The sequence below is a fragment of the Cydia fagiglandana genome, chromosome 6 (assembly GCF_963556715.1).
Source record: "Cydia fagiglandana chromosome 6, ilCydFagi1.1, whole genome shotgun sequence".
In the NCBI taxonomy this organism is placed as follows: domain Eukaryota; kingdom Metazoa; phylum Arthropoda; class Insecta; order Lepidoptera; family Tortricidae; genus Cydia; species Cydia fagiglandana.
The window spans coordinates 10838086-10865842 of record NC_085937.1 but is presented as its reverse complement, the minus strand read 5'-3'; the positions used below and the strand labels follow the sequence as shown (position 1 = coordinate 10865842).

At 39.6% G+C, this 27757-nt stretch overlaps 4 protein-coding genes across 5 annotated transcripts in view; 3 read left to right on the top strand and 1 right to left on the bottom strand.

Annotated features, from left to right (window-relative positions):
* Positions 1–626: 626 nt before the first annotated feature.
* Positions 627–11790, top strand: LOC134665198 (VPS35 endosomal protein-sorting factor-like). 2 transcript variants are annotated; one of them, XM_063522065.1, is made up of 18 exons: positions 627–741; positions 890–980; positions 1113–1217; positions 1916–2057; positions 2299–2453; positions 2853–3025; positions 3301–3643; positions 3862–4037; positions 4129–4232; positions 4827–5008; positions 5682–5828; positions 6186–6355; positions 7106–7265; positions 7806–7977; positions 8601–8740; positions 9372–9540; positions 9999–10264; positions 11150–11790. In XM_063522065.1, the coding sequence occupies exons 1-18, from the start codon at positions 722–724 to the stop codon at positions 11228–11230; spliced, it is 2796 nt and encodes a 931-aa protein (XP_063378135.1). In that variant the 5' UTR covers positions 627–721; the 3' UTR covers positions 11231–11790. The 2 variants fall into 2 exon arrangements, with proteins under 2 accessions (XP_063378135.1, XP_063378134.1); XM_063522064.1 differs by having other exon boundaries at positions 2284–2453.
* Positions 11791–13761: 1971 nt separating this feature from the next.
* On the top strand, positions 13762–16386 carry LOC134665195 (uncharacterized). The gene is made up of 3 exons (XM_063522061.1): positions 13762–14002; positions 14082–14187; positions 14290–16386. Exons 1-3 carry the CDS (start codon positions 13982–13984, stop codon positions 16191–16193), a joined length of 2031 nt encoding a protein of 676 aa, XP_063378131.1. The 5' UTR covers positions 13762–13981; the 3' UTR covers positions 16194–16386.
* Positions 16387–17244: 858 nt separating this feature from the next.
* LOC134665196 (uncharacterized) lies at positions 17245–21908 on the top strand. The gene is made up of 3 exons (XM_063522062.1): positions 17245–17438; positions 20273–20498; positions 21588–21908. The coding sequence occupies exons 2-3, from the start codon at positions 20280–20282 to the stop codon at positions 21747–21749; spliced, it is 381 nt and encodes a 126-aa protein (XP_063378132.1). The 5' UTR covers positions 17245–17438; positions 20273–20279; the 3' UTR covers positions 21750–21908.
* A 340-nt stretch (positions 21909–22248) lies between these two features.
* LOC134665508 (nipped-B-like protein) overlaps positions 22249–27757 on the bottom strand; it is a 36353-nt gene continuing 30844 nt past the window's right edge. Inside the window, exons 28-29 of the mRNA XM_063522483.1 lie at positions 22573–22700; positions 22249–22375 (exon numbers count right to left, since the gene is read on the bottom strand). Coding sequence (XP_063378553.1) covers positions 22249–22375; positions 22573–22700 — 255 coding nt within the window. The remainder of the gene's footprint in view (positions 22376–22572; positions 22701–27757) is intronic.

Sequence of the window (27757 nt, the reverse complement as noted above, 5' to 3'; positions counted from 1 at the left end):
CGTTTGTTGCAAGGTAAGTGAAGCCCTTTCTCCCGCCTTGTCTGGCTACCGACCACGAACGCTGAAAGTCGCAAATTGTGGGCATTTTCAATCAAATTCTTTATTTCAGGCAAAAATATACCCATTTTATGCTTTAAATCCAAACAATTAAAGCCCCCTTCACACTCGTGCGCGAAGCTGCGAACGCAAGGCGCAAATTGTGGGCATTTTTCTCTTTTAATCCATTCAATTAAAGCCCCCTCCACACACTTAGAGTGACAGAGAAAGATTCCAAACTTCTGTGCTCGCTCACAGTAGGCCATTCATCCCCCCCACATTCACACTCGTGCGCGAATCGCACGAGTGACCTGAATACATTTCGATATTTCCCTACATTTCGGGAGGAAGACTATAAAATGCTGAAACAGGTTTTTTTTTAAGTTTTCTTCTTTATATTTAATATTATATCACGTTCGTGTAAACTTAAATTTATAATTATTGTTTTTGTACTATACTGTAACTGCACGTTATGTCTTGGTTATATCCAAGTTCTGTCGCAATAAATGCTTAAGTATTGTGATAAAAAAACGATATTATTTAATGGGAGATGACATGACATGACATTCTTGACACTCTTGACAGCTGATCTCAAGCAAGAAATACAAATAGGAGGCGTGAATATATAGAAGTTTTTGTTATCCTAATATTTTATAGCAATTAAAAGTTAATAAAATCTTTCAATATGCCTAGTTACTACGAATGGTAAGATTATCTTAATCTAAAATTATTTTAAAAAACCTCTTAAGCCCTCTTAGCTGATACTTATACGATTGTTTTGTTTATATATTTTAAAATGGTGTAAGTAATTACTGTTTTAAATCAAATTAAAATTTATTTTTACTTATTACAGGTGTTCAAAGAAAAATCGTAAAAGTGTTAAACATGAATACCCTAAATTTGAAGTAACTAATCATCCACTTAAATCGAATATTGTAACAGCAGTAAGTAACACTTAACTATCTGGAGATAGTCATTCATACAATCCACATTTTCTATTTATAAATAGAATGACACAAGAATAAGGTTTAACGTAAATTAAACATTGGTTTTATCCCACATTTGAATTATTTCAGAAAATAAGTTCAAGTACAAGCTTTATGGAAAACTTGAATAAATGGAGTTCTGCATTTGAAGAGGTTGATCCACTACTTAGATTTGAGCAAATGGACTTGGCCGAGGTAAAATTTTCAAAATATATCAGTTCCATTAGTAAATTGGAGGTAGTTCTTTTTCTTTTATATTATAGTTCATATTTTTTAGAATTAGAAATAAGGTAAACAATCTTGATGTGTCTTTTAATTGAAAAACACATTTTAAAAATAAATTACGGCAAATATGTAACAATTACGATTACGTTTTTCAAATAAAAAGACATGTCAAGATCGCTTACCTTCTTGCAAGTTCTTTCTAATGCTAGCAAAAACTAACTATAGTATGTATATTCTATTATTCCTGTCTTTCATTTTCTTTTACAAACTTTCTGATTTGTATTACTTGCTAGGTACCGAGTTTCTGCTTGAGCTGAAATTTGTTTAATAATGGAGGAGGTCAGATGGCATAATTAAATTCTGTAATAGAACAAATCAACCAATGTCATAACTATAGTATCTCTGCCTTTGACAAATTTATATTTTGATGTAGTTGATTGGTTTATTATATTTACAGAATCCTAGCTATGCTGACACACACTTGGAATAAGGGCTTGTGACATTAACCCCTCTACTTCCCTACCCCATTGCCACATACTTGTTGACTTTGAGCAATTTACCTTATTGAGTAGTTATTGACTAACTATACAAAGAAAACTACAGTAATACAGCTATTAATAAAATGTTGTAATTAATCAAATAATAAGAAAAATGTGCAAAATTTTTAGGAGTCACTACCTGTGGAAGTATCTGATGGCAGTATAAATTATTCTAAGGCATGGACATCCAGGCGTGCCGTTATTCTCAACAAATATACTACTGGAGAAAAATTGACTATTATCAGCAGTTTTCTACCAGGTGGCGAAAAAGGTATATAATATTATTAATGTTCATATTTATATCTGGTATAGAGACCATTAGGTTTATAGTGTTATCTTGTGGGGCTCACAATGAGCCTTCACATCACAAGAGCTTAATTATAAATGTCCTTGCAGCTTGAGCCTGTGCCTGCTGCCGGTGACACCCTAGGTTAGGTTTTTTATTACGTGCACTTCACATGACTAATTTTCACTTCTTTTTTTTTTGTTCTTTTAAGTTAGTTCTTTTTCAGCTCTTATTCGCCAGGTTTCCAATTTGAATGAGAAAGTAAAGCACAGGCTTGAACAGTTGGATGACTTTGATGAAGACACTGTGCGAAAAACAATGGGTTTATCACAGCAGGAATTTGTCACCAAAATCAATGTACTGAATGAAGAAATCAAAAAGGTATAAAAAAATAAATAAACAGTCAATGCCAGGACTCCACGTAGTGGGCGCTCGTAGCTTTTGCTTACATGCCAGACAACCCATGAGGTTGCTCTTGGTAGACATAGATGACAACAGGCTACGCCAAAGAGCCCACCTAGCGGGCACACATCGCCATGACTAGCAGGGTTGACACCAGCAAATAAGTTTTAATTTAATTATTGTATTATTTAGACATGCATCAATATGTTTGATATGACTTAAATTGGACACACACAGGATTGTGTATGTTTTACAACCGAATGGTATTTTGGAAACCATCTGAAGCTCACCAATCAGCCACTTCCAATAGGTCTATTTCATAAAAGCTTTGTTATACTGTATAATTTTTTTCTATTTGTTTCTTTTTTCATATTTTAGGCATGGGCTACTGAACAACGCGTCAAAGCATTCAAAATCGCGATTCAATGTTCTAAATTATTATCTGACGTGAATGTAATGCAATTCTATCCCAGCAAGTTTGTATTGATTACTGATATTTTAGACACATTTGGTAATCTAGTGTTTGCTAGACTCAAAGAGCGGAGCTATGGGTAAGTTTTCTCTCACGATATTAAGTAATATAGGTTAAATTTGAATGGCGCAGATTTTTCTGTCTTGACATAAAGTGCCCATGTTGAATACTAGTGCAGCGTTGCGAACTAGTACTTCTACCTTATAACGTGTGTTCAAATCATGTTCGACAAATAACATCTTTAATGTCTTAGCGAAAAGATTCAAATTTGTGATAATAATAGTCTTCATTAATTTATTATTTTGTTTTAATAATTCTTACAAGTATATTTAATTATTTACTGTCTTTTCATAGCGCCAAAGTGACAAAAAAAGACCAAGATATTGACCCCACTGAGGTTCCTGATGCAGCCAAGGAAACATGTCAGAATTGGCTATTCAAAATGGCTTCAATAAGAGAGCTGCTGCCCAGGTTGTACATGGAAATGGCTTTACTAAAGTGCTACACATTTATTGCCAAAGACGAAATAAAGCCCGCCATTGCCAGACTCACTAAAATGATCAGAGGCATAGGCAATCCATTGGTTGCTACCTACCTGAGGCTCTACCTCTGCAAAGTTGCTTCTAGTTTACTGGGGAATGAATGTGAGGAATTCTTTTATAGCAATTTGAAAGAATTTCTTGAGGAATATCAACAGGTAATTATGTCATAAATTAGTGAGCTTTTCGGAAAACTTACACTTTTATTAATAATTAGGTATTTAAACTCTGGCACAATGACCTTGTCAGTAGAAAAAGACGGCAAATTAAAAAAATGTAGGCGAGCAGTGTTGACTTCCCATATTGAATTTCGCGCCTTTTTCTACTAACAAGTTGGGTGTGTTTCAGTTGGTATATTTCTTAAATCTCATTTCAGATTTTTCAACCAGCCATTCGAAAAAAATATGAAGTCCAGTTATTGACTCTTGACAGGTACTTGAGCCTGTATGTGCCAGCTGTTGACTGGTTAATGTATGGGACTGTCAACTCCAACAAATGCAAGCTAACTCTATTAGAGGACTTGCTACAAAAGTGCGAGAACATGGAAAATAAGTATGAATATTTTTACATAAATATTTTTTTATAGAGTACACTACCTAGTATCGTGTAAAGTATAACATATTTATTTAATTTATATTTTCAGTGAGTTATTACTGTACTGTCTGGTTTCGGCTTTTGATTCTACAAGCGTTAATAAGAAATCTACAGAAATATTGGAAATGATACAGAGTTCCGCAGAGAAAATGGGTATGTTTAGTGTATCGTTTTGCGTACACGTACTCGTTAATATATTAGGACTATTTACCTACAATTCAGAATATTATTTACTTAAGACTAAAGCCCATATTTATTACTTTTGATCTTCGCTAAATTTCAGTATTTTCCTCAAAAATCACATTTTTTATTTATTGTTGACAATATATTATTTTCTATTTCTACCAGAGTCTACGTCTATAGTTCGTTTTTTTTAGCATTAGAAAGAACTTGCAAGAAGGTAAGCGATTTTGACATGTCTTTTAATTGAAAAACGCTTTTTAAAATTCAAAAACTATTACTGATGAAAGCAGAAGAATATAAATGATCGTATTAGATTCATAATTGTTACATATTTGCCGTAACTTATTTTTAAAATGTGTTTTTCAATTAAAAGACACATCAAGATTGTTTACCTAATTTCTAATGCTAAAAAAACGAACTATAGCCATACAATGCGGCCAGTGTCTTAGGGCCAATACGAGTACAGTACCACGCATTACGTCATCATTAGGGTTTTGTCGATGTTGTGTTGCCTAGTAATATTTATAGTAGACTAAAAATATTTTCCTTTCCTATGATGCAAAGTAATGCTAAGCGAAATCCTGACGGCCTTGGGCGAGCACCTGTGCGCCGCCGCCAGCTACCACCAGGTGGCGTCCGAGTCGCTGATACAAACGTGGTGGAAGATCGCCAACAACATGAAGTCGACCACCAACTTCCTTCACGTGCTGGCTCCTTGGCTACAGTTTGCTTGCATGCATCTATCAGTAAGTGTTTAGACTTTGTGTGTTTGCACAGCCCTAACTTGAAATAAGCTTCTTAATAAAAGGCAACAAACTCTTAAGTGAAGTCCGTTTAAAACGCAACTCTGACCTCTAATCTATAAGGTTCAATATCATAAATAATAGCCATTTATAAGAAAAGCCTTTTGGGTCGTATAGGACGTTCGAATATCCGTGGCCAAAGTAGTATTTTTGATAAGTGTAATCTCCAGATGAGATAAATGAATTTGAACCCTATGTATAAGACGGTAAAATTGTTTTTAACCATCTGAACGTCACGTCATCGTAAATCTAGTCTGAATGCACTACCTTGTGTCTTCTCACTCAGAGCAGAATTATGACGTTTCTACTTTTCTTCAACAGATAGGTATGAGTCCCCAAAAGTCACCTAGGTATAGCTTTACTATTATTATTACTGGGGTGGTATGGGGCTTGAGTGTCGCATCGACCATTGCATTGATCTATTGTGACGGCCCTTTAAAGTTCATTACTAATGCAACATCCAGTAAATTACAGATTCTTTGGGCCGTAATGTTCTGTACCTCATAGGATTGTAATACTTGCCGCCCTAAGTAGGTATGTACCTAGTTCTTTTTGACATTAGTATACTCACACTCTTATTAATTTGGAAATCTGCAAAAAATGTTTAATTTTTCAGACGCAGCACGTTAACATCATCCTCCGCGGGACCATCAGGTACATGATCAAATGCGGGAAGCCCGCCGATGAGTTCTCTGGAAGCTTCCAATTTGTTGTTCGGCGGATGTTGAACTCGATACCAGACGTCGAGGAGCTATTTTTGATGGTAACTTACGCTATAGATTCGTTTTATTAATATGTAGAACTATAGAGAAAATTAAACAAGAAATTTAATAGTCACTAGGTACATCAATAGTTTGAGCCTTGTTTACTTGAAATAAGGTCGACATCCTACCAAGAATCAAATCTAATCTTTGACTTAGGTACTAGGTAACAATATGAACCGTATGACGTACCTGCCAATGATTTACTTACTATGTTCGATGTGAAGAGTCAAAGCAAAAATTGTGCCCCCTAGTTAGCAAAAAAAAATTTCAGCGACGAATTTATCTTATACTTTCCACACAATCAATGAATCTTTGCAAGGATACTCGTACCTAATTAATTAGATATTTCTTTGCAGGACGCTTTCATGCCGCTTGTGGAGCTCGTACAAACGTCCAACGCTCGCACAATGATGGCCAAAACGGTTCTGTCTATATTCTTTGCCAAGTACAAATTGGTGCAGATAGAGGACCCCATCGTCATCGGGAGCTTAATGCGCCTCTGCTGTATACTCCACGAGTCTATCAAGTAAGAAACAGAAAAAAAACTAAAAAGAAGACAGGTACTTTACAGTTTACATAAATAGCATAAGTAAAGTTTTAACATCATAACAATTTCATCTTTGTATTTTAACACGTTTTTCAAGAATAGACAGTTTTTTTAATTGAAATTTAAAGAACACTTTATTTTGTATTAGGTCCGTAAGGATTGTATTTCACTTGTCCAATGTGTATTGCATCTCACTCTCTCATTAAGCAAAATGTGAGACGCAAATACACATTGGACCAAGCTTTTGGATGGAATACCAACCTTAACCTTTTGAACGCCAAACGGCGCATCCATTTGCCGTGCCACTGACGCCACGGGGGTAAAATTTAGTTTTGTAAATAAATAATGCCAACCTAAAAGTGGGGTGTTTGTCATTAGATTTTCATCAAAAAACGATCGACGTCAAATGCCGTCTTGGGAGTCGTCACAATTTTGCGTTGATGTCAATTGCAGTCTGTGGCCTTCAAAAGGTTAAATATGTTTTTGGACCTTTGTTGATTTGATTTCACCTGATTCGTCCTAATACAACATACATATAATCACGCCTATTTCCCGGAGGGGTAGGCAGAGACCACGGATTTCCACTTGCTACGATCCTGACATACCTCTTTCGGTTCCTTCACTTTCATAACATTCCTCATACACGCTCGCCGGTTTAAGGTGCTCTTGACCTGGCCTTTCTTCAGGACCCAATACAAGAAGGACATTATAAAGAGATCGTGTTTGCAGCGCCGTGACAGTGGAAGACGAGGTGAAGGTGTGCGCGGAGCTGATCACGAAGTACGTGCAGGCCGTGAGCCACGACGACGCGGAGCAGCAGCTCAACTTCTACGTCGAGAGCCGCGCCGCCTTCATCAAGCTGGACGCCGTGCTGATGGCACTCGTTCACGTAAGTTTAATAATAAACTGAAATAAATGTCATATACTTACTAAAAAAAAGTGACCAAGGTCTCCAGTGCCCTAGGCTGGAATCACCCACCCTGCACCCTACCACCCACCTGCTGCTTGCTGCCCTGAATGAGAATTTGGCCCTACCTACTAAACCCACCCAGGCGTTTCACCCTCTACTGCCTGCCTGCCAACCTGGGGCACTGGACACCTTGGTCACTTCTTTAGTATATGACATTTATTTCAGTTTATAATTTATATAGTAGTGTTTCTACTTGAAATAAAAACAAATTAAAATATTTTCTGAAAATAATTTGTTCTAATACTTCTAATAGTAAGTTTTACAGCTAGGTGCGCATCAAATAACCGTCCAAGCTTATAATAGTTGTCTTATGACGGTTGTTTTGGCTTAAATTTTGTGCAGATTGATTTATAGAAATAGGTCTAATGTTACACAAGACAACAGCCTATCCTATACTCTTAAACAAGTTCCGTTTCCATTCATTTTTGTTTAAAAATAACGGTGATGGTTTGTCGGCAGTGTGTCAACGCGCTGGGCGCGCGCAGCACGGCTGGCGGGCGCGGCTGGCTGCAGCGAGCATGCGCCGCGTACTGCTTCGTGACGGTGCCGTCGCTGCACTGCCCGCTCGCGCGCGCGCAGCTCTACCTGCTGTCCGGGCAGGCGGCGCTGCTCAATAACTGCGTCGGACAAGGTCTGTACAGTCGCCATCAGTTATATCTGAGCGGCCATGGTGCTCACAAATATCTGAACACGCCTCTATTGTCAAGGCGTTAGAATGCGTGTTCAGATTTTGTGAATTCCTTGGCCGCTCCTACGTATATATCTGATGGTACATCCAGCAAAATCAGAAGGCCAACCGCAAACGCTTCGTTCTCTCTATCACATGAATTAAACCCCTTACGCTAATCAGTTTATGCCTTAAGTATGTATATCATTTTGGGAAAGGGGTTACTCTTGAAACCGCTGGATCGATTTTTATCAAACATAGCTATGTGAACCACCGCAAGGAAACTCGCTTTCACGTAAAAAAACCGCATCGAAATCGGTCCATCCGTTTGAGAGCTACGATGCCACAGACAAACACAGAGAAAGACATTTGGCGTCAAACGTAAAACACCCCTATTATTGCGTCAGAGTTAAAAATGTTTGTAATAAATCCACAGGTTTGACACCCTGGTTGTGACGTAAGACTACGTCAATGTTGAGTTACAACTTATTAATTAAGCAATTTGAAAAGTATGGTCATCCGCTAGGTTTCTTTAGATATAGGTATAGCGTTTGTATATTTTACTTGGGGTTTTAATATATTTTCAGCGGAAGCAAATTTCAAAGCGCTCATCAGTTTAATACCAGACATTCCCGAATTCATCATGGAGGATGGTCAAAAGAAGATGACCCACTTTAAAGTTAGCTGTCTGATCAGTGACTTCCTCTCTACTCTTCTCATAATGCCGGTAAGAGGCACATCAAATAAGAATTATGTTGATACACGACTAAGATGAAATGGGTGATGTTAATTGTGGTAATGGGTTTATCAATTTACGTACTTTTTCTAGGCTAAGCTAAAGTTAGACCAAACTAAGTTGACAGCGATTTTAATAGCCCAGACAGTGCGTTATTTAAACTTCATTGTTTCATAGAAGTTACGTTTAAAATAACACTTGCACGGTCTGGGCTATCAAAATCGCTACCAACTTATTATCAAGTTGTCATCTACAGTTAGAAAGTCTGTGACCCAGAGGGCCACCCGAGAAAATCAAAACATCGTTATCTGCCTCTCCTCTCTATCACTCTTGCATATTCGAGCGATAGAGGCAGATAATGAAATGAAATGAAAATCTTTATTTCAGGCAACTAGTGGCCCATACATAAATACCTTAAAACTAGCATACATATTATAAAAATATATTTAAAATATATTATATATATATTTTTATAATGAAAATTCGTTTTTACGGTAGACCCTCTGAATGTTAGAAAATTGGAACTTTACGCCAATAAGCCGGTACTGCCCTCTACAGTCCACACCCGCTCTATATTACCAAATTGTCGATTGTCGTTCAAAGTGGCGTGTATATTTTCTAGGACAACATGGACAGCAGTGTGAAAGCTTACATACTGAGTGGTTTCATCAAAACCATGGAGAGAATCCACTGGAGGAAGACCGACCCGGTGTATTACATGTCACTTCTGCGCACGCTCGATCTGCTCTGTGAAATGACTCGTGAAACTTACGCTTACGGCATAGAAGGAGGTTGGTAAACGTTAGTAATTTTTTTGTACAATCAAGGTATAAAAATCGATACGGATAAAGTGGCAAATATATATACATACTAACTTAGTGTACGGACAATAAGGTTGTGTATACATATTTTTGGCACTTTGTCCGTTTCTATATTTTATACCTTGGCTGTACCAGTTTATGATTTGTAAAGAATCCAGTGTAGCCATAGAGATATACAACACAGTCGCACTCTAACTTGAATCATAACGGTATAGGCAAAGGGACCTATTTTATGTAAATGGTGTCGTGAACGCATTGACAGTACCTACATACTTTTCAACTTTTTGAAAATACTATTAGAATTAAATTTAGAGTGCGGCAGAATGTTCTTCTGCCACTTCGAATCTCGTATCGTAGGGGCCTTCCTTTGTGTAAAGTGGCATGATATCATTATTTACCTTGAAAATCGTCTTGTTTCTCTGTTTTAGTACTATCCAATGACAAGTTATACGGATCTGAGGCCGAGTACATAGACAGCATCGAAAAGTATTCCACCAACATATGCCAAGAGCTCCTCGTCGTGTTGAAAGCGCTGGGCGACGCCAAGGAGACACGGAAGCAGCACGACCTGGCGCTCGAAGTGTTCTGGAGAGTAGTGCGACGAGGTGACCTGGACGATAGCTCGATGGCTAACCTGGCAGCTAATTTATGGATGCTGTCGCAAAAATTACAGGATACGAATCAAAGGCTTTCTGTAAGTATGTTTAGCAGAATATGAATCTTGATGTTTAAAATTTTGTTTACCGTCTTATTACATTTTATAAAATTCTGTGTAGGTCTCTCTTTCTAAATTATATCACAACACTGCTGCTAATCAAAACCATTGCTCGTTTACGTATTAAATAACATTGTACTCAAGAGTACCTTAATAAAAGTTTAGTGTGTATACCTACACACTATCTCCCGAAAAAAAAATCTAGAACAGATCAGCTTTTCGAGTGTGATTTACATATAGCTGCTTTGCGGTACACACAACATAACAAATTAAAACATAGACAACCCCATAACATCCGTGAGATTCGTACGCAGTTCAGAGTGCGGAGACAAGGTGCCAATCGTTCACTCTTTGTAGCGTCGTAGTTATCTTTCTCTATTACTATTCCATATTAGTGTGATAGAGACAGTCGTGTTTCGTTCTTTACTCACCCTGGCGTTTATTGCTAGCACATCTTACATAGCTGGACTAATCTTCGAGCGTTAGGGCTGATTTAGACGGCGTGCGAACTAGCATGCGATTTTAGTTACATTGCGGACTGTTGGCTACGTTCAATTCAACCGCCCGATCAAAACCCGCAATGTAATGAAACTCGCATCAGTGGTCGGCAACCTGCGGCCCCCGAACCTGTCCCTTGCGGCTCGCGAGCCTCCCTGTCTATTTTTGTTTTTGTATGTAATATTGACAAACGACAATGTCTAGTCTAGTCATCAATATTAACAAAGTGCGGCCCGCGTCAACTTCGTTACCTACTATGTGGCCCTTGGCTGCTAAAAGGTTGCCGACCGCTGGTGAAACCCTTAAAGCGTCATTAAACTCGCAGCGCATTTGCCACTTGCCCTGACTGATCATACTTTTTTTCAGAAATCCATGTTAATGACATTGAAGAATGATAACAGCAGAGCCAGTCAACAGCTTCTTCAGAAACTACAGGAGAGCGCGTGATCTGATCGACTAAAATTTATCTATGAAACGTATTTAATTTATTACCAGATTACATTAAGTAGTAGAGATGCACCGGGTATTCGGTTACTATCCCGGTATCCGGTCATGATTTTAATATCTGGCCAGATACTGGATAGTGACCTACAATCCGGCCTGATACCGGATAGTAAAAATGCTTGATTTCGGAGTAAACTAATTGGATTTAAGAAACAGTCTTGATCATAATCGTACGTGTTTATTAATTTTAAAAGAATTTAAACATTCCTCTTGACTTGCATGCACACTCATTTCGAACCTAGAATCTGCAGAATGGTCACCTGTAAAACCGAAATGTAGGTATAGTTCCGCTGGCCGAATATTCGGGGGCCGGATACCGGATATTCGGCCGATGGTTTGGCCGAATATCCGGTATCCGGCCAAACAATTATCCGTTGCATCTCTCTCTAGTGGTATAAAATTTATTTGCCTTAACCTTGGCGTCGATGCATTTATTGAATGTATGAACTGTGATTGTGTGTGAATTATTTACCTATTTATAAAATAAATGTAATGTAAATTTAAATAATGTTTCGATTATTTCATTAAAATACATACTTACTTATACCATAAGGAGGGCAAATATCTGTGTCTATCGTAACCGTTCATTGCAGCGTATAGACCAAATAGACACTTGCAACTGGTGTTACGAACGCTTTACCGACTCCCTACTTCATACCTAGCGATGACAGTTCCTTTCCGTGAAACCCAGGTACTCTATATACTTAAAATGAACCTGCACATAGGGATCATCATTCGACGGGATAGGTAAGTATAATGAAGCCTACCTATTAACCTGTCCTGTGATGCAAGTGGCCTGTATCTAACATAGTGACAAATGCAAGCAATATATGCATCTTCGAGAGGTCTCGCAAGCGGAACCAAAATATCAAAACTCTTTTTGCTGTGGTCTTCTTCCCTACTTCTTCAGTTGGGCTGCTCTAGATTTCTCTTGACCTACATTAAAAATGTATCCTGCCTATCCTACGGCGCCCAAACATGGTCTCAAACTGAAGCTGAAAAGTCTAGACTCAAGGTTCGCCAAAGAGCAATGGAACGCAGCAGACTGTGTTAGAAACACCGAACTGCGTTCCAAAACCGGCATTGTGGATGTGGGCGATGTGGGCAGGAAGGCCGCCAAGCTAAAGTGGGATTGGGCAGGGCACATCTGCCGAATGCACCCGCAGCGCTGGACCAAATTAGCTACAGACTGGGTCCCACAGGGCGGATCTCGGAGCAGAGGAAGACCAAAACGGAGATGGCGGGACGACCTTGACACATTTTGTAAAGAGTGGCGGGAGTGTGCATCGGATAGGACCAAATGGCGGGAAAGATGGGAGGCCTTTGCCCAGCTGTGGGACACTTCTACAGGCTAATAAAAAAAAAACATTAAAAATAAAACCAATGACTACAATCTCTATGAAATGCCTCCTGTATGGTAAATTAAGTAGGTATAGTCGCACCAATAAAAGTCTGCAGCGGATTTGATAGCCCACGCAGCGTAAGTGTTGTTTATACGTCATAATTTCATACAAGTTTGACGTTTAAAATGACACTTGCACTGCGTCGGCTATTAAAATCGCTGCAGACTTTTTACGGTCTGACTTATACTCAGTAGGATGTATGTAGGATATAGGTCCGTCAGGGTATTCAATATCGACACGGGCAAAGAACCAAAAATTTGTATACACGACCTTAATCTCGATACATAAAGATTCCCATATACATTTTTGGCACTTTGCCAGTGTCGATATTTAATACCCTGACGTAGGTCTACATATGTACAATGTACCTACATCCTACTGAGTACTTAACTTACCTTAATAGCTAGACTGTACTTCGACAAAACAAACCTTTAAAAATAGATAATTATCGTTTGTCCTAATCTGTAATGTTGACTTTATTTATAAGAAAGGGATAAAACATAAATAATTGACTTTCTTTTAAGAAATTTTGGCTAGTAAGTATACTAAGTATGTACCAATAGTGGTGTATGTGGCAACTTCAATCTTAAGTCTCAACAATAGAAAATGGGCTGCCAAGTCAACTATTAGAATTAGGGCTTATTTAGACGATGCGAGAACTCGCATGAGAGTTTCATTACATTGCGGGTTTTAATCGGTTGGTTGAATTGGATGTAACCAACAGTCCGCAATGTAACTAAAATCGCAAGCGAGTACGCGCGCCGTCTAAATCAGCCCTTAGGCTATCAAACACTAGGATACGGTAACTTTGAGGTCAAGCGTAACATAATAAACAAAATCTACTTACACAGGATTCATGAAGTTGAAGTAAACTTACAAAACAGAACTGATCTAAATCACTTTCTTTCTCTTTATTGCATAACTCGTATCGTAGGTAGTTTTGCGTGCATGCTAGCTGCTTATGGGAGAACGCTCCGAGCAACCCGTGAGCAAAACGTTTGCGAAACGCTGAGTAGGACCCCCGTGGATATCTGGGAGAGCTTGCACCCCGGCGCCCCATCGGCAGGTCATGACCCGCCGATGGAGTAAGCGGACATTGTGCCGAGATACGCTCGAGCGCGCGCTCTCGGTTGCACCGATCTTTCACCTGCGCAATATTCACGCCTATAAAACCTTGTCTTTGTAATATTGGCGCGTTACTTTCATTCCAAGCAGAACCAGAAAAGCAGCTCGAACTAGCGAGGAGTAGTAGACGTCTAGGGTTCTCACTTGGGTTTAACCCATCTCTAAAATGTCTAGACTCGGAAGTCTGGTATGAATCGTGATATCTTTTTTAACGAAAAGTAAAGATTAAGTTCAGTGATTTAATTTTCCATTAATTTTATTTGCAGTTGTTGATTTGGACGATATGTCAAGCAGTGCTCGCCAGCGAAGATAACGAAAAAGGGTTCGTTCAACCTTTGGATTTTTCTCCGATTTTCGCCATCGATAACTCTGGTTAGTAAGCCGCATTTTCTTTGTCTTTTAAGTAATTTTTAACAATTAGATATTATGGCTTGCAAATTAACAACCAAATCTTTAACGATATGGTTTTTTCAGGCCTGGCTTCAAATCCCGTTGCCGCAGCTTTGCTTAAACTAGACACGAGCCAGTACCCCCACTTGTTTGACTCAGTCGTCAGTAGTTCTCTCGACTCCTTGCAAAGACGGGTAGCCCCTCAAGATAGGACTTTCGCTGCTGAAAATTTCGGTTTCAATCCGATTGCTAGCCAAAGTTTCCTTCCTCCACCGAAACCGGCGCAGCTCGTGGCGCAGCCGGCACCGCGGGCCCCCGTGCAGCACTCGGCGGCCTACCGCCAACCGGCTTTAGCACAATACGACATTAGACAGATACACGATGCCGACTACAAAGTCTACAAGCCCGAGGAAGACGAACAAGGAGAGATCCTATCTGCTTTAAAACAGAATCCTACAGTAGCAGCATATTTTAAACCCGCCGTAAAAAATTTAGAAGTAGCTCACCCGCTTAAATACCGCAAGGAAGAACTGTTAGAAAACCCTGAAGCCGAACAAAACTATAAGCCCAATGGTTATATTGCAGGACCGCCCCGCTTGCGGCGATACACGGGAGAACACAGAAGGGAAAAATTAAGAAAAAGCGCAGACGACGATGAAGAAGATGACCCCTATAACTATAAATCTGAGTACATCTCCAGACCGAAAGCGTTTGACAGTGGAGCCTACAGCAGTGCGTACAAAGAAGAAAAGGACCCCAACAAGGATTACGAATACCCTTATGGAGGTTACGATTCTGGCTACGACCACAAGGAATACGAACGCATCAAGGAATTGTCAGAAAAGCAAGCAGCTGAGATAAAACAAAACCCTGGAAATTGCAAACAAGTCGACAGAGATGGAATGACATGCAATGTGTGCAAGGATCCTAAAACTGGAGGAAACTACGAATCCTGCTCTTATGTTGCGGAGCCAAAAAATAATAAATATGCTTACTCGAAAGAAAAAAAGTTCGACAGTAATGACGAACCCGACGAGCCAGAGGGCCAAAAAGATGAGAAATCAGCAAAATATGAAGCAGCGAAAGAGGATGATAAGCCCTCCGAAGAATACGCCAAATTAAAAGCACCCAAGGAAGAAAGTGAAGAAGACGATACAAAAGAGAAATATAAAGCTTATTATGTGCACAGCTCTCAACCCACACCGAGCGAAAAACTACGCGCTGCAAGCGACGAAAGCTCCGAAGAAAAAGCTGACCCGCTAGTGAAACCTTATAACTACAAGCAAGCTTTGCCTGAGTTCTACACTGATAACGAGCCCAAAAAAGACGTTGAGCACGTATTAGCTGAATTCAAGAAAAAGGATAGATCGTCTTGTAAACAAGTTCATAAAAACGGCATGACCTGCTTCCAATGCGTCGATAAGAATGGTTTGAAAAATGAAGAGTGCATGTTCGTATCTGAATCGGCACCAAAAAGGAGTCATCTAGCATATCAGGAACTCAAAGAATTTCAATCACAACCCCCCGTACCCCCGGTTGCTGTAACTACAAGCGAAGGCGCCGAGAGTAAAGTTGTAGCTGCCAACGCAACTCCTACACAGAAATCTGCCGCATATGTGGTGGCTAATACCGGATATGGAAAAAAACTAAAACGGAAAAAAGCAAGCCAAGCCACACCGACCGCTGCCGCTACCAGCCCGGTCGCGGCGGTCGCCAGCGCCGTGCCTGCGGCGGCCGCGTCGGCGCCGCAGCCGACCGCTGCGCGCCGGCTGAGAAGGAGCGTGGACGCTGAGGCAGAAGCTGCCGCCGAAATCGCCGACGAGACTGAATTGGGGCCTGAAGAGTTCGCAGGCGCCGATTCGAAAGCAGCATATTGGGCGGAAACTATGCCTCGTTACAGTGCTGCTTTAGGCGTCACCTTGCCTGAATTCATGTTAGCGAGGTCGGAGCATGAAGCTTCGTTCGATGAAATTGTCGCAGGCGCATAGGAGATTAAGGCTGAAATTATTTGCTAATACAGTGTTAGTAGAGCGTGACCGTTGTCAACACCGTTTTTGATAAAGCCTAAACAGAAGGTAACAGGTACTTGTTGCGTAATCAAACTAAGATTTCACTGTTTGCCATGCTTGTCGACGCAGCAAATCAGGCGTGAAATTTCAAATAAAAACAAAACCAGCAAGATAGATATAAAAATAGAAAGTTGTTAAATGTGTTCTTATATCAAAGTCCAACAATTGTCGCTTTAGGAAATTTACATTTTCGTATTAATGATGGTTAATTAATGGTTGGTTTACTCGATGGTTAAATAATTACTCAAAAAAAATTTTGTGGTGATACATATTTTTATATTCATGGATTGTTCATTGTTAACTAGTTTTAGATTTTTTTGAAATAAAATGACTATGTTATTGTTATGTTTACTGTGGTTTTATTTCTCATTATGTTAACTGTCCAACTTTTTAACACCCCCGTTAGATTTTGATACACACGCATCCAGGCATGGCCCTCCAACCGGAGTTCTTGAATGTCTAGTATTGTTCAATCCGGCTAGAAGGACCATGAATTACATAGAATTCGCTTACGCGGATCTTTTTCACCCTTGCTTTTTTATGCAATTGTAAGTGAGAAGTTTTACGATCCCAGTTTATGGCTAAATAATAAATAAATACGTTCTCTAAAGTCAGATATTGAAACTTGTGAATGTAATGTATTTTCTGTCTTAACTACTCTACCCAGGTATGAAGCCTATAATAATTTGGTCTATTTCCATGCTGAAGGAATAGGTGCACACAAATAAATCGAACATTAAGTACCTACCTAATCAATTTACCAGTAGTATTAGGTTATTCCCGTAGCAATCACGTTCATTCATATAGCTACATATAGGCATGAACCAAATGGAAACTACCAGGCGTCATTGTATCTTGAATTGTTGGCACGGATTTCGGCCAGCGTCCCAGATGTCAATAATGGTTTTAATGTTCCTATTTTACTGGGAATTGTCCAAGTTATCGTCATGAAGGAACTGTTTTGCCAGATCACAAACACACTGGGGAGAAAGTAATTAATTCAGTCGTGAACCGTCCGTGCGCCGGCACACTGTACTGCGAATATAAATAAAACTGCTTGAGATTGAAAGCCAATAATAAAATTGGTATTGGGCAGCGCATGTTTTGAGCGGCGGACGTTTTGCTTTGTGATAACCGAGGATTGTGGTTCTGAACGTCATTACAGTAAGTGGTAAATGATTAACAAACAAAATAATACATAATAAGACATTATGTTAAAAAAACAGTTTACCTAAAACATGCATGATAAATAAATATAACTCAGAGTTTCACCCTCCCTAGTACCTGTATTAATGTCTCGGTCATCTTAACCAATAAGGCCCACTTGCACCATTCTACTAACCCGGGGTTAACCGGTTAAACCTAGAGTTACCATGGTTACCAGTAAAATTTGACATTAGGTTAACGGTTTAACCGCTTAACCCCGGGTTGGTGGGTGGCCCCCAAGTGGGCCTAATTCGTACTGTGAAAAAATAGATCTACTATACCTACCTAAACCTACTTCGTGTAACCTACCTAATGTATGGCGATGAATTGCAGTAGTCTCATAAAAATGTTTTTGATATGTTGCCAAGTAATTATAGTATGTAAAAAAACCGGTGCCTAAATGCGCAGATCTTATTAAAGCTTCATCATGACGTTTGAATTACGTTTTCTGTTATTTCAGTGAATCTTGTAAAAATTTCGTTGTTTGCCTTGATCTCATCAATGTAGGCATGCAACAACGACTAACACTTTTTGTTTACTTTACTGAAAGTAGGTTAACCTAAATGCTGCTGAAGTCAGATTTGGCTATTAAATTTCAGTTCATAATGGTTCCCCTATCTTTGGCATATTTTTTTTTGTAATAATTCTATTGTGCATAATAACTTTAGGCATAATATACTGTTAGCATAAACTCACTTGGTACTGGATTGTTGCGCATACGTGCTCTACGCATAATTTTTATTGATCGAAGTGTCTTTTGGCATAATTTTAATGTCCGAATCGAGACCTGGTATCTGTTTCATTTCGCATAATTTTATTTGTAATAATTTATTTTAGCATAATTCGCCATTAAGCATAATGTACTCCAAGCATAAAATCTTATGGCATAGAAATGTTTTGCATACTTGCGAGAATCATATATGTTGTAGGCCCAATATTTTTTGGCTGAAATTAATTCGCCGAATGTTTCGCAACTCGCAACTATTATTTCTCATAATTTCATTTCGCCGAATAACAACAGTTTGTTTTCATGGGGTCGCAGTTCTAACTTAACCTAACCCACTTTTCTGGCAACAGTTCGTTTTCTTGGGGGTCGCAGTTCTAACCTAACCTAACCCACTTTTCTGGCAACAGTTTGTTTTCGTGGGGTCGCAGTTCTAACCTAACCTAACCCACTTTTTTGGCAACAGTTTATTTTCGTGGGGTCGCAGTTCTAACCTAACCTAACCCACTTTTCTAGCAACAGTTTGTTTTCGTGAGGTCGCAGTTCTAACCTAACCTAACCCACTTTTCTGGCAACAGTTTGTTTTCGTGGGATCGCAGTTCTAACCTAACCTAACCCACTTTTCTGGCAACAGTTGGTTTTCGTGGGGTCGCAGTTCTAACCTAACCTAACCCACTTTTCTGGCAACAGTTTGTTTTCGTGGGGTCGCAGTTCTAACCTAACCTAACCCACTTTTCTGGCAACAGTTTGTTTTCGTGGGGTTGCAGTTCTAACCTAACCTAACCCACTTTTCTGGCAACAGTTTGTTTTCGTGGGGTCGCAGATCTAACTTAACCCACTTTTCTGGCAATAGATTGTTTCCGTGGGGTCGCAGTTCTAACCTAACCTAACCCACTTTTCTAGCAACAGTTTTTTTGTTGGGCTCCGCATCTGCTCCGGCGCTACGGGCATAGCAGCCCCTTCGCCCTTGCGTAGCAAAGCGCAGGCGCTAATGCTATGTGCCATTCTGCTAAATGTAGCTTATGACAGATGCGTTTTAGATCATACAAGTTATACCAAATAGAAAGAATCGAAATACGTTTTCTGCGATGTAAATATTCGCCTAAATCCTATTATGCTAAACAGATTATGCAAATCACATTTCGGACATTTAAACAAACGCAAAATAAAATTATTCGTATCAAAAGTCGGCCAAAATAATAGTAGTCTATTTAAGATTCGGACTTGCAAACATTCGGCCTATTGCATATTATACAAACTGAAGCTTTCTGCAAATTTAACATTCGTCGAAATACATTTCTGCGAAATAGGTTATGCCAGATGCGTTTCGGCTCACGAAAGTTATGCCAAATAGACGGAACCCGAAATGCAAATGGTTACAGTACTCGTATTTTTTCTCCACCTTCCCCATATGTGTTCTGAATTTTTCATATTTATATATGTACAAAGCTACAACAAAACTCCGAATTACAATATGGACATTCATATTATGTATTAATTTATTTATCAAGGATTTCTTGAATTAAATTGTTATATGAATTGCACAACAGCAAGTATTTTCAATATTTAGCCATAGCAGAAAAGTTATGGGTCATATCCCTTAACTTGGGAAAAAACTGTCAGTCAGTTTTGTATGGGTCGACAATTTTTTTTTTGCGATTTCGTGGGACTGGCCATAAAAAGAGTAGGTACTAATTTTTGAAAAAAAGAAAACATACTGTATACATATATATACAGTTGAAAAGCTTTAGGTTAGGTTAGGTTAGATTAGGTTCTCCAAACTGTTTAGCAAGTGCGGCTTGAAGTGGAGTCACGCGTACGACGTACGACAATGAGTGTCATGCTAAAATGGTCTGTAGATTTTTCTGTCTATTTGTAGTAAAGTTCTATGGAGTACAGTACACTAACTGTTATTATCTGTTCGGTAACTCAAGTTGGAGTTAGCTTTCCTTTCTATAAATTCTATATTAACAATGATAACTTTTATTGTTAAGATCTGTTTAACTAGTAGGTTTGTCTTGATTGATGAACTTGATCTAAAGACAGCTGTTGCCTGTTGTATCCTCAGCACCACTATGAGCCGGGAAGGCAGTGAGGAGGTTCCGGCCATCGAAGCGGCGCAGGAGGAAGAGTTCGAGGAAGAGCAGTACGTGGACGTGAAGTCGCTGCCGCTGCGGCCGCCGGTGGCCGCCGCGCCGCCGCCGCAGCCGGTGCGCCGCCCCTGGCACCCCGTCATGTGGGACAGCTCCATTATCGGCATCCCGCCACCCGACTACTCACCGAACGCTGATGAGGTGCGATTGTTCTTCTCGGTCGATATTTTAAAATTTTTAGTTGATTAGCTACTCTTCACGGTACTCAAATTAATTATAGTCCATCTATATTATGAAGATTAGGATTTGTATTTTTATTTACAGTAGGAGGACTAACAGGTGTCATCCTAGCAAATTCATCAATTGATGTTACCCTTCATGATACTTATTATGTGGTAGCTCATTTTCACTATGTTCTTTCTATGGGAGCTGTATTTGCCATTATAGGGGGATTTGTTCACTGATATCCCTTATTTACTGGACTATCTACTCAAATTAATTATAGTCCATCTATATTATGAAGATTAGGATTTGTATTTTTATTTACAGTAGGAGGACTAACAGGTGTCATCCTAGCAAATTCATCAATTGATGTTACCCTTCATGATACTTATTATGTGGTAGCTCATTTTCACTATGTTCTTTCTATGGGAGCTGTATTTGCCATTATAGGGGGATTTGTTCACTGATATCCCTTATTTACTGGACTATCTGAAAAAAGCAAAAGCAGCCACTTTAGCACTATCTCGCTGGCACACAGTCGCCGCATCCGGAAAGATCATTAGTACCACCTACTACCGTCTACCTATATCATATATGTTTTTTGACATTGACCTACGGACTCCCAATTCGTAGCCACTCCAATAAGGTACCGTCAAACGGAGTGAATAGCGATAAAAGTTGACGGTATGTACTTAAAACGAAATACAATTTCTGGAAGTTAACACGTTTATGAATTTTTTAACGTCCTTGAGAATAGCACCTTAAATGTCAATTATCGAGTTATTGATTATAATTAATTATAAGTTGCAATGCTTTAGAGATCGTCAAATGCTGGCTTGACGACAGAAGAATGTGAAAGATTGATAAACAACAAGCGTGCCAGATTTATAGTTGAATATCTGCTATGAAGTCGAAAATAGAGCTACGTCAAGGAAAACAAAATTTAAAGATCGCCTATAACCGAATCTTTGACCATCGATAGCAAATGCGTTTAATGGCCAAAACAGTTCCGTTTTTAACCAACTTTAAAAATAGGCGGTATATTTAAATGTTTATTATTTTTACCAGGGTACAAAACCAGGCGGCGAGTATCCGCACAAGCAGCGCCTGCGCAACCTGAAGCGGCTCGTGGCGGAGGGCAAGGTCAAACCCACCAAGGAAAACCTCATCTTCTTCCTCTGCAACAAGTTCGCCATCTCCGAGGAGAGGGCCAACAAGATTTCCTGCTAGGAGTCCCCTTTCAAATTTATGTGTCGTTCGTGAAATTTATATACGATATGTACTATATTTTACATTTATTTACTCAAGTGTGATATTTGTAAGCGTCTCGCTATAAAATCTTTGAATAATAAACAGGGTTGTAAATATAAAAAATAATATTTGTAAAAATCTAGCCTTGGAACTTTAATGTCTTCTTAATCATAAGAAATGCAATTATTGCAGCGTCCTCGTCAACATCGCTAGGTCACTCGTTACATGGACTCGAGTTTTAAAACGTATAGCACGGTTGGCGTGCTTTATTAAAACGGATCGACGGATACATTTATAATCGACCCTCGATCTTAAATATTAGAATTCGCCGCCGCCTACCGACAAACAATATCGAATCTAGTGGAACAACAGTTAAGACTACGGTCAAGAAACTCAAGTCCGGGAGGTACATATACTTTATATTCTTCATAAAAATTATCTACACACAAGACTTTTAATATAAACAAAATCGAGTTTCTCAGATATAACTTACGCAAAGATTTAAGATCGCCGGGCGCGCCGGGGGCGGGCGGCGGGGCGGGCGGCGGCGCCGGCGCCGGGGGCCGTACACGCGCCGGCGCGGCGCCGCGTCCGGGCCGGCCGCACTTCCGAACGCAATAAATTAATCAATCTCTCGGGCCTCCCCGACGGGGCCGCGCGAGTCTAATCGTCTCTATTCGTTAAAGTCCACGGACGCAGGCACGGGCACGGCACTGATCACTGTCCTGGCGCCGGCGCGGGGCGGGCGCGCTAGGTGGCGGGCGGCGGCGCGGGGGGCGCGGGCGGCGGCGGCGCGGCGGGCGCGGGCGCGGCGCCGGCGCCGGCCCCCGCCCCTCCCGCCGCCGCTCCCCCCGCCGCCGCCGCGCCGCCCGGCGTGAACTCCTCGTCCTCCTCCTCCTCGGGGTCGAATTTCAGCATCAGCTGCTTGAACTGGTGGAAATTAAAACTATATTAGACAAGCGTAAAGATGTCTCCGTTTGTTGTTATAACCTCGACCGGAGAGATGGATAAACGGGACCTTGTAGGAGATGTACGAGGAATAATCTATCTGTTATATATTGACATGTGGGTAGATGAGAAGATCTGCGGGTACCCCCAGTTCGGTTCTAGCTAGCAAGCCAGCACACGTACGTAACATTCTGGCGACGGGATTTAATTCGGGAATACGCTAAAAGTGCTTTAAACATAGTGTTTGAATGTTTAAAAGTGTGTTTTAACTGTGATGAATAAAATGTCGGTAAAATTTAGTGAATTTCATATGGACAAAGACAATTGGAAAAATTACGTGAATAGGTTCGAATATTGTTTGCTCGCGAATAGTATTCAAACGGACGAGTTAAAAAAAGCGAATTTCTTTGCGGTTTGTGGTCGTGATTTATATGATCTAGTTGAGTCGTTAATTTCACCGAAAAAGATCGCGGACATAACCTATACAACTGTAAGGTCCGCGTTAGACGATCATTTTAATCCAAAACAAAATGAAATAGTGTAATCGTATAAGTTTCATATGAGGTGTCAATCGAGCAGTGAAAATATAAAAGAGTACGTGGCTAGTTTGCGTAAATTGGCTATAGAGTGCAATTTTACCGATTTGGATCGCACGTTGCGCGACCGGTTAGTATGTGGCATTCGTGATAAAGAGATGCAGAAACAACTGTTGCAGCAGACAACATTAACTTTTGATCAAGCGGTAAAATTGGCGTTAACGGCTGAAACGGCGGATGCCGGAGTGATAGTCATGACGGCGCCAGCGACGGTAGCGACCTCTAGCGTGGCGCCTACTGGTACAAGCGGTGACGAGCCAATGGAGGTTAATAAAATTAAAGCGAAACCGTTGGAACCGAGCAAGGATTGTTGGCGGTGTGGCAAAAGGCACGGAAATTTCTGTAGGTTCAGATATAGTCGGTGCTATGTGTGTAAAAAACAGGGCCATATTGCAGAGGTATGTTCGGATACACGAGACAAAAGTAAGTCAAAAGAATCAAGTCGTTTTAATGGATTGTATGAGGATGTTTTGTGTAATTTAGTGTCGAACAAAGTGGATCCTTTTTATGCAAGTGTGCAATTAAATGGTCGACTAGTAAATTTGGAAGTCGATTCTGGAGCTGCATTTACTATGTTGAGAGAAAGTACAGCGAGGAAAATTTGGAATGGGAACTTGCCAAGGTTGGATGAGTCAAGAGTTAGGTTAACAACCTGGACTAAGAATCAGGTGGAGTTGTTAGGTGAAGCGGCAGTTGATGTAAGGTTTAAGAATATACATAAAAAATTAAACTTGCTGATCGCGAGAGGTAACGGGCCAGATCTGATGGGCCGTGATTGGTTTCCAGAGTTAAAGATAGATATCCAGGGAGTATATAACGTGAAATTGGAGGATGAAGGTATAGATACTTTACTGGAAAAATATAAAGAAGTTTTTCAGTCTGGTTTAGGAAAGTACACCGGCCCAGTAGTAACGATACCTTTGAAACCCGATAGACCGGGAGATAGTGACACATTTTACTGGGTCATTTGTACCAGTATGGCGGTTCGTCAGGGGTCTAAGTACGTAATGAACGAAATAAAAATGATGGTCATAGCGCTGGTACCGGCGGCACAATCGCGTTGGCGTTAGTCGAACGTGTCGGATAAAATACGAGTGTCGAACGATTTGTTCCACAAAAATCCTCGTATTTTCCGATAGTCCATAAAAAAGAAGTAGGCGGTAGCGTAATGCCATACTTCTCCGGTGTGACTTACAGCCCGCCATACTGAGGCGAACACATTAATTAAAAAAAAACAATTCAATCATTTGTGCCAAGCTAATTTTTGCACAGGTGATCATCGTCGATCAGCCATTCATGGACATCACCATGCCATACTTTTCGGATGGTTCCAAATGGCCGCCATACCGCCGCAAGGGAGTTATTTTTTTTTATTGCTAAACGATTTGTACCATCTTGAAATTTTTTTTCAAGACTTTCTGTGTGATCATAAATGGAAATCTCATAATGCCATACCTGTAGGAGGTGGCAAATGTGTACAAAATTTTTTTTTTAATTTCAAGTATGGTGCCCCTTTTTCCCCCTATTAGAAGTATGGCAAATATAATAATGGTCACATTGCATCATATAATTTCCAAAAATCCAAATGCCATACTGGTACAAATCGACAAAATTTTTTTTTTTGTTTTAAGTCTTGGCTTAAGTCTCACAGTCGTCCGCCCCGTAGTTATAATCTGGAATATTTTTTTTTAGGTATAATTGTATCCAAACAAACAGAATATGATGATGCCATGCTGTAAAAAATTATTTTACGTATACATAGGCGTATTTTTGAAACGTGTCGATTAAATAAGTTTTTCAAGTATGGCAGCACTTTTTCCCCCTACTATAAGTATGGCAATTATAATAACGGTCTCATTTTCTCAAATACTTTCCAAAAATTTAAATGCAATACTGGTACAAATCGTTTAGCAAAAAAAAAAATTAACTCCCTTGCGGCGGTATGGCGGCCATTTGGAACCGTCCGAAGAGTATGGCATGGTGATGTCCATGAATGGCTGCTCGACGATGATCACCTGTGCAAAAATTAGCTTGGCACAAATGGTTGAATTGTTTTTTTTTTATTAATGTGTTCGCCTCAGTATGGCGGGCTGTAAGTCACACCGGAGAAGTATGGCATTAGGCTACCGCCTACTTCTTTTTTATGGACTACCGGAAAATACGAGGATTTTTGTGGAACAAATCGTTCGACACTCGTATTTTATCCGACACGTTCGACTAACGCCCACGCGATTGGGCCGCCGGTACCAGCGCTATGACCATCATTTTTCTTTCCTTCATTACGTACTTAGACCCCTGACGAACCGCCATACTGGTACAACCCAAGTAACACAACGTAGCTGAATATTGTTTGAATAATAGAGCATGCCGTACTTAATGCTGAATAAGGTAGCTGTATAACAGCTGAATAAGCGTTATACAGACGTTATACAGAAGGTTTGGGCGCAAAGTGGGCAGTGCCCACGCCGCTTATTTCTGAATAACAGTAATGTAATAGCTATATAAGTGTATGCCCACACATTGAATCGCTGAATAACACTTATATAGAGGCTGTCAAAAGCTTATATACCGCTTTTAAACCAAAGTTATCCAGCTTTGTACACAATGAATCAGTTATTCACACGTTATGAAGCTTTTGGTTCCAAAGTGCATTTTTACAGAAAATATATTCAGATATTTGTGTTAAATCAATGATTTGTCTTCCATTTTAATTTGTGAACTCGTGTCAAAGTGTAGTTTCTGCAGTGAAAACTTACAAAATAAGGAGGACATCACCCATATATTTATTTGATGTTTACATAACTTCAAATTCATTGCGCATGCGACTTTACTGTTAATATATATATACATTTTATTTAAAATTTTAAAGCGCCGCGTAAATAATGCACCGTTTCAAAAGTAAATATAGAAAATTTACTACTCCACATTTAAATTTGTAATTTTTCTCCGGTGTTTAGATGTTTTAGTGATAGAAAATGTACTTTAACAAGTTATGCTACGATAAAACTAGTTTTATAAATGAATAAAATGGGTTTTTCAGTTCATTTTCAATTCCTATATAATTGTAGAGGTTAGAAAGTGAGCAACCGTAATGGCGTCCGACTGTGCTGAATATAAGCTGCTGCCACAGCTATTATTGTGCTAATTTCTGAATAAGCATTCACATTATTCGCGTTACTAAGCAACATGTTAGATAATAATGGTCTTAACACAACAAGTTTTGAATAACATCAGTATAATAGTAATTGTTTTCTCAATCTTAAAGCCTATTAGGGTTCTATACACAAATAGTAAAAACCACATAGATCCTCACTACTTTGATGATAAAACATTATAGGTATGTAACACGGGCAATATTCAATCCTACTTCCCACTAATATTATAAACGCGATATAATATATAAGTTATATGATAAATCTGGGGGCACGGCAGTTTACACAGTTATTTTTTCCGTTATCAGTTCCGACAAATATGTAGTAGGTAAAGGTAACGCAAAGATGTACGACGTGAGTACGAAGATGTATATAGTATGAGTGGTATGGTTACGAGTATGGTATGAATATGAATATGGTATAGGTGCGAAGGTGAGGGTATATCATTCATTCATTCATATTAGTAGCGGGTATCACGGGTATGAGTACAATTAAGTATAGTTTGATATGGGCAGTATTGTTTAGGTATGAGTACGAGACGAGTACATTGTGGGATGGGTATGAGTAGACCCACTTGAAAACTAAAAACAGTCTGTTCAAAATCGACAGGAGAATCGATTTCGCTATGAGGGTGATTATTTTATTTTTCTCATACCCAGTCCAGTCTACAACTTTTTAATGCAACAATATGAATAACTAGCATTTGACACATTGTTTGCCAACTGACAACAACCTTAAATGGCCATTGGTAAACTTTATCTCGTTGCAGTAAGGTATGAAAATGGTCAGTTAACAGTGTTTACGATGGTAACTAGCAATTGTTTTACGTCATTAAAAGTAGAGATGCAACGGATAGTTGTTTGGCCGGATTCCGGATATCCGGCCTGGACACTGGCCGGTATCCGGCCGCCGGATATTCGGCCGGCGGAACTATACCTACATTTCGGTTTTTCAGGTGCGCATTCTGCAGGTTTTACCTGTTTCCTAGTGAACTAGTGAATTTCTAGGTTCGAAATGAGTGCGCGTGCAAGTCAGTGGAATGATTAAATTGTTTTAAAATAATAAACAAGTACGATTATGACCGTGTCTGTTTCTTAAATCCAATTTGTTTACTCCGAAATCATGCAATGTTACTATCCGGTATCCGGCCGAATAGAAGGTCACTATCCGGTATCCGGCGGAGAGTAAAATAGTGGCCGGATAGTAACCGGATATCCGGTGCATCTCTAATTAAAAAAGACTATGCATATTGTGTAAAATAACCAATCGAAGAGAACTGTTAAGAAAACTA

Excerpts from the sequence above, each read along its gene's own strand:
- LOC134665198 (XM_063522064.1), top strand. The coding sequence starts at position 722 with ATGCCTAGTTACTACGAATG. Across the intron at positions 742-889 it reads ATGCCTAGTTACTACGAATG|GTGTTCAAAGAAAAATCGTA; the intron begins GTAAGATTATCT and ends TACTTATTACAG. Across the intron at positions 8,741-9,371 it reads CTACTCTTCTCATAATGCCG|GACAACATGGACAGCAGTGT; the intron begins GTAAGAGGCACA and ends TATATTTTCTAG.
- LOC134665195 (XM_063522061.1), top strand. The coding sequence starts at position 13,982 with ATGTCTAGACTCGGAAGTCTG. Across the intron at positions 14,003-14,081 it reads TGTCTAGACTCGGAAGTCTG|TTGTTGATTTGGACGATATG; the intron begins GTATGAATCGTG and ends TTTTATTTGCAG. Across the intron at positions 14,188-14,289 it reads TTTCGCCATCGATAACTCTG|GCCTGGCTTCAAATCCCGTT; the intron begins GTTAGTAAGCCG and ends TGGTTTTTTCAG.
- LOC134665196 (XM_063522062.1), top strand. The coding sequence starts at position 20,280 with ATGAGCCGGGAAGGCAGTGAGGAGGTTCCGGCCATCGAAGCGGCGCAG. Across the intron at positions 20,499-21,587 it reads ACTCACCGAACGCTGATGAG|GGTACAAAACCAGGCGGCGA; the intron begins GTGCGATTGTTC and ends TATTTTTACCAG.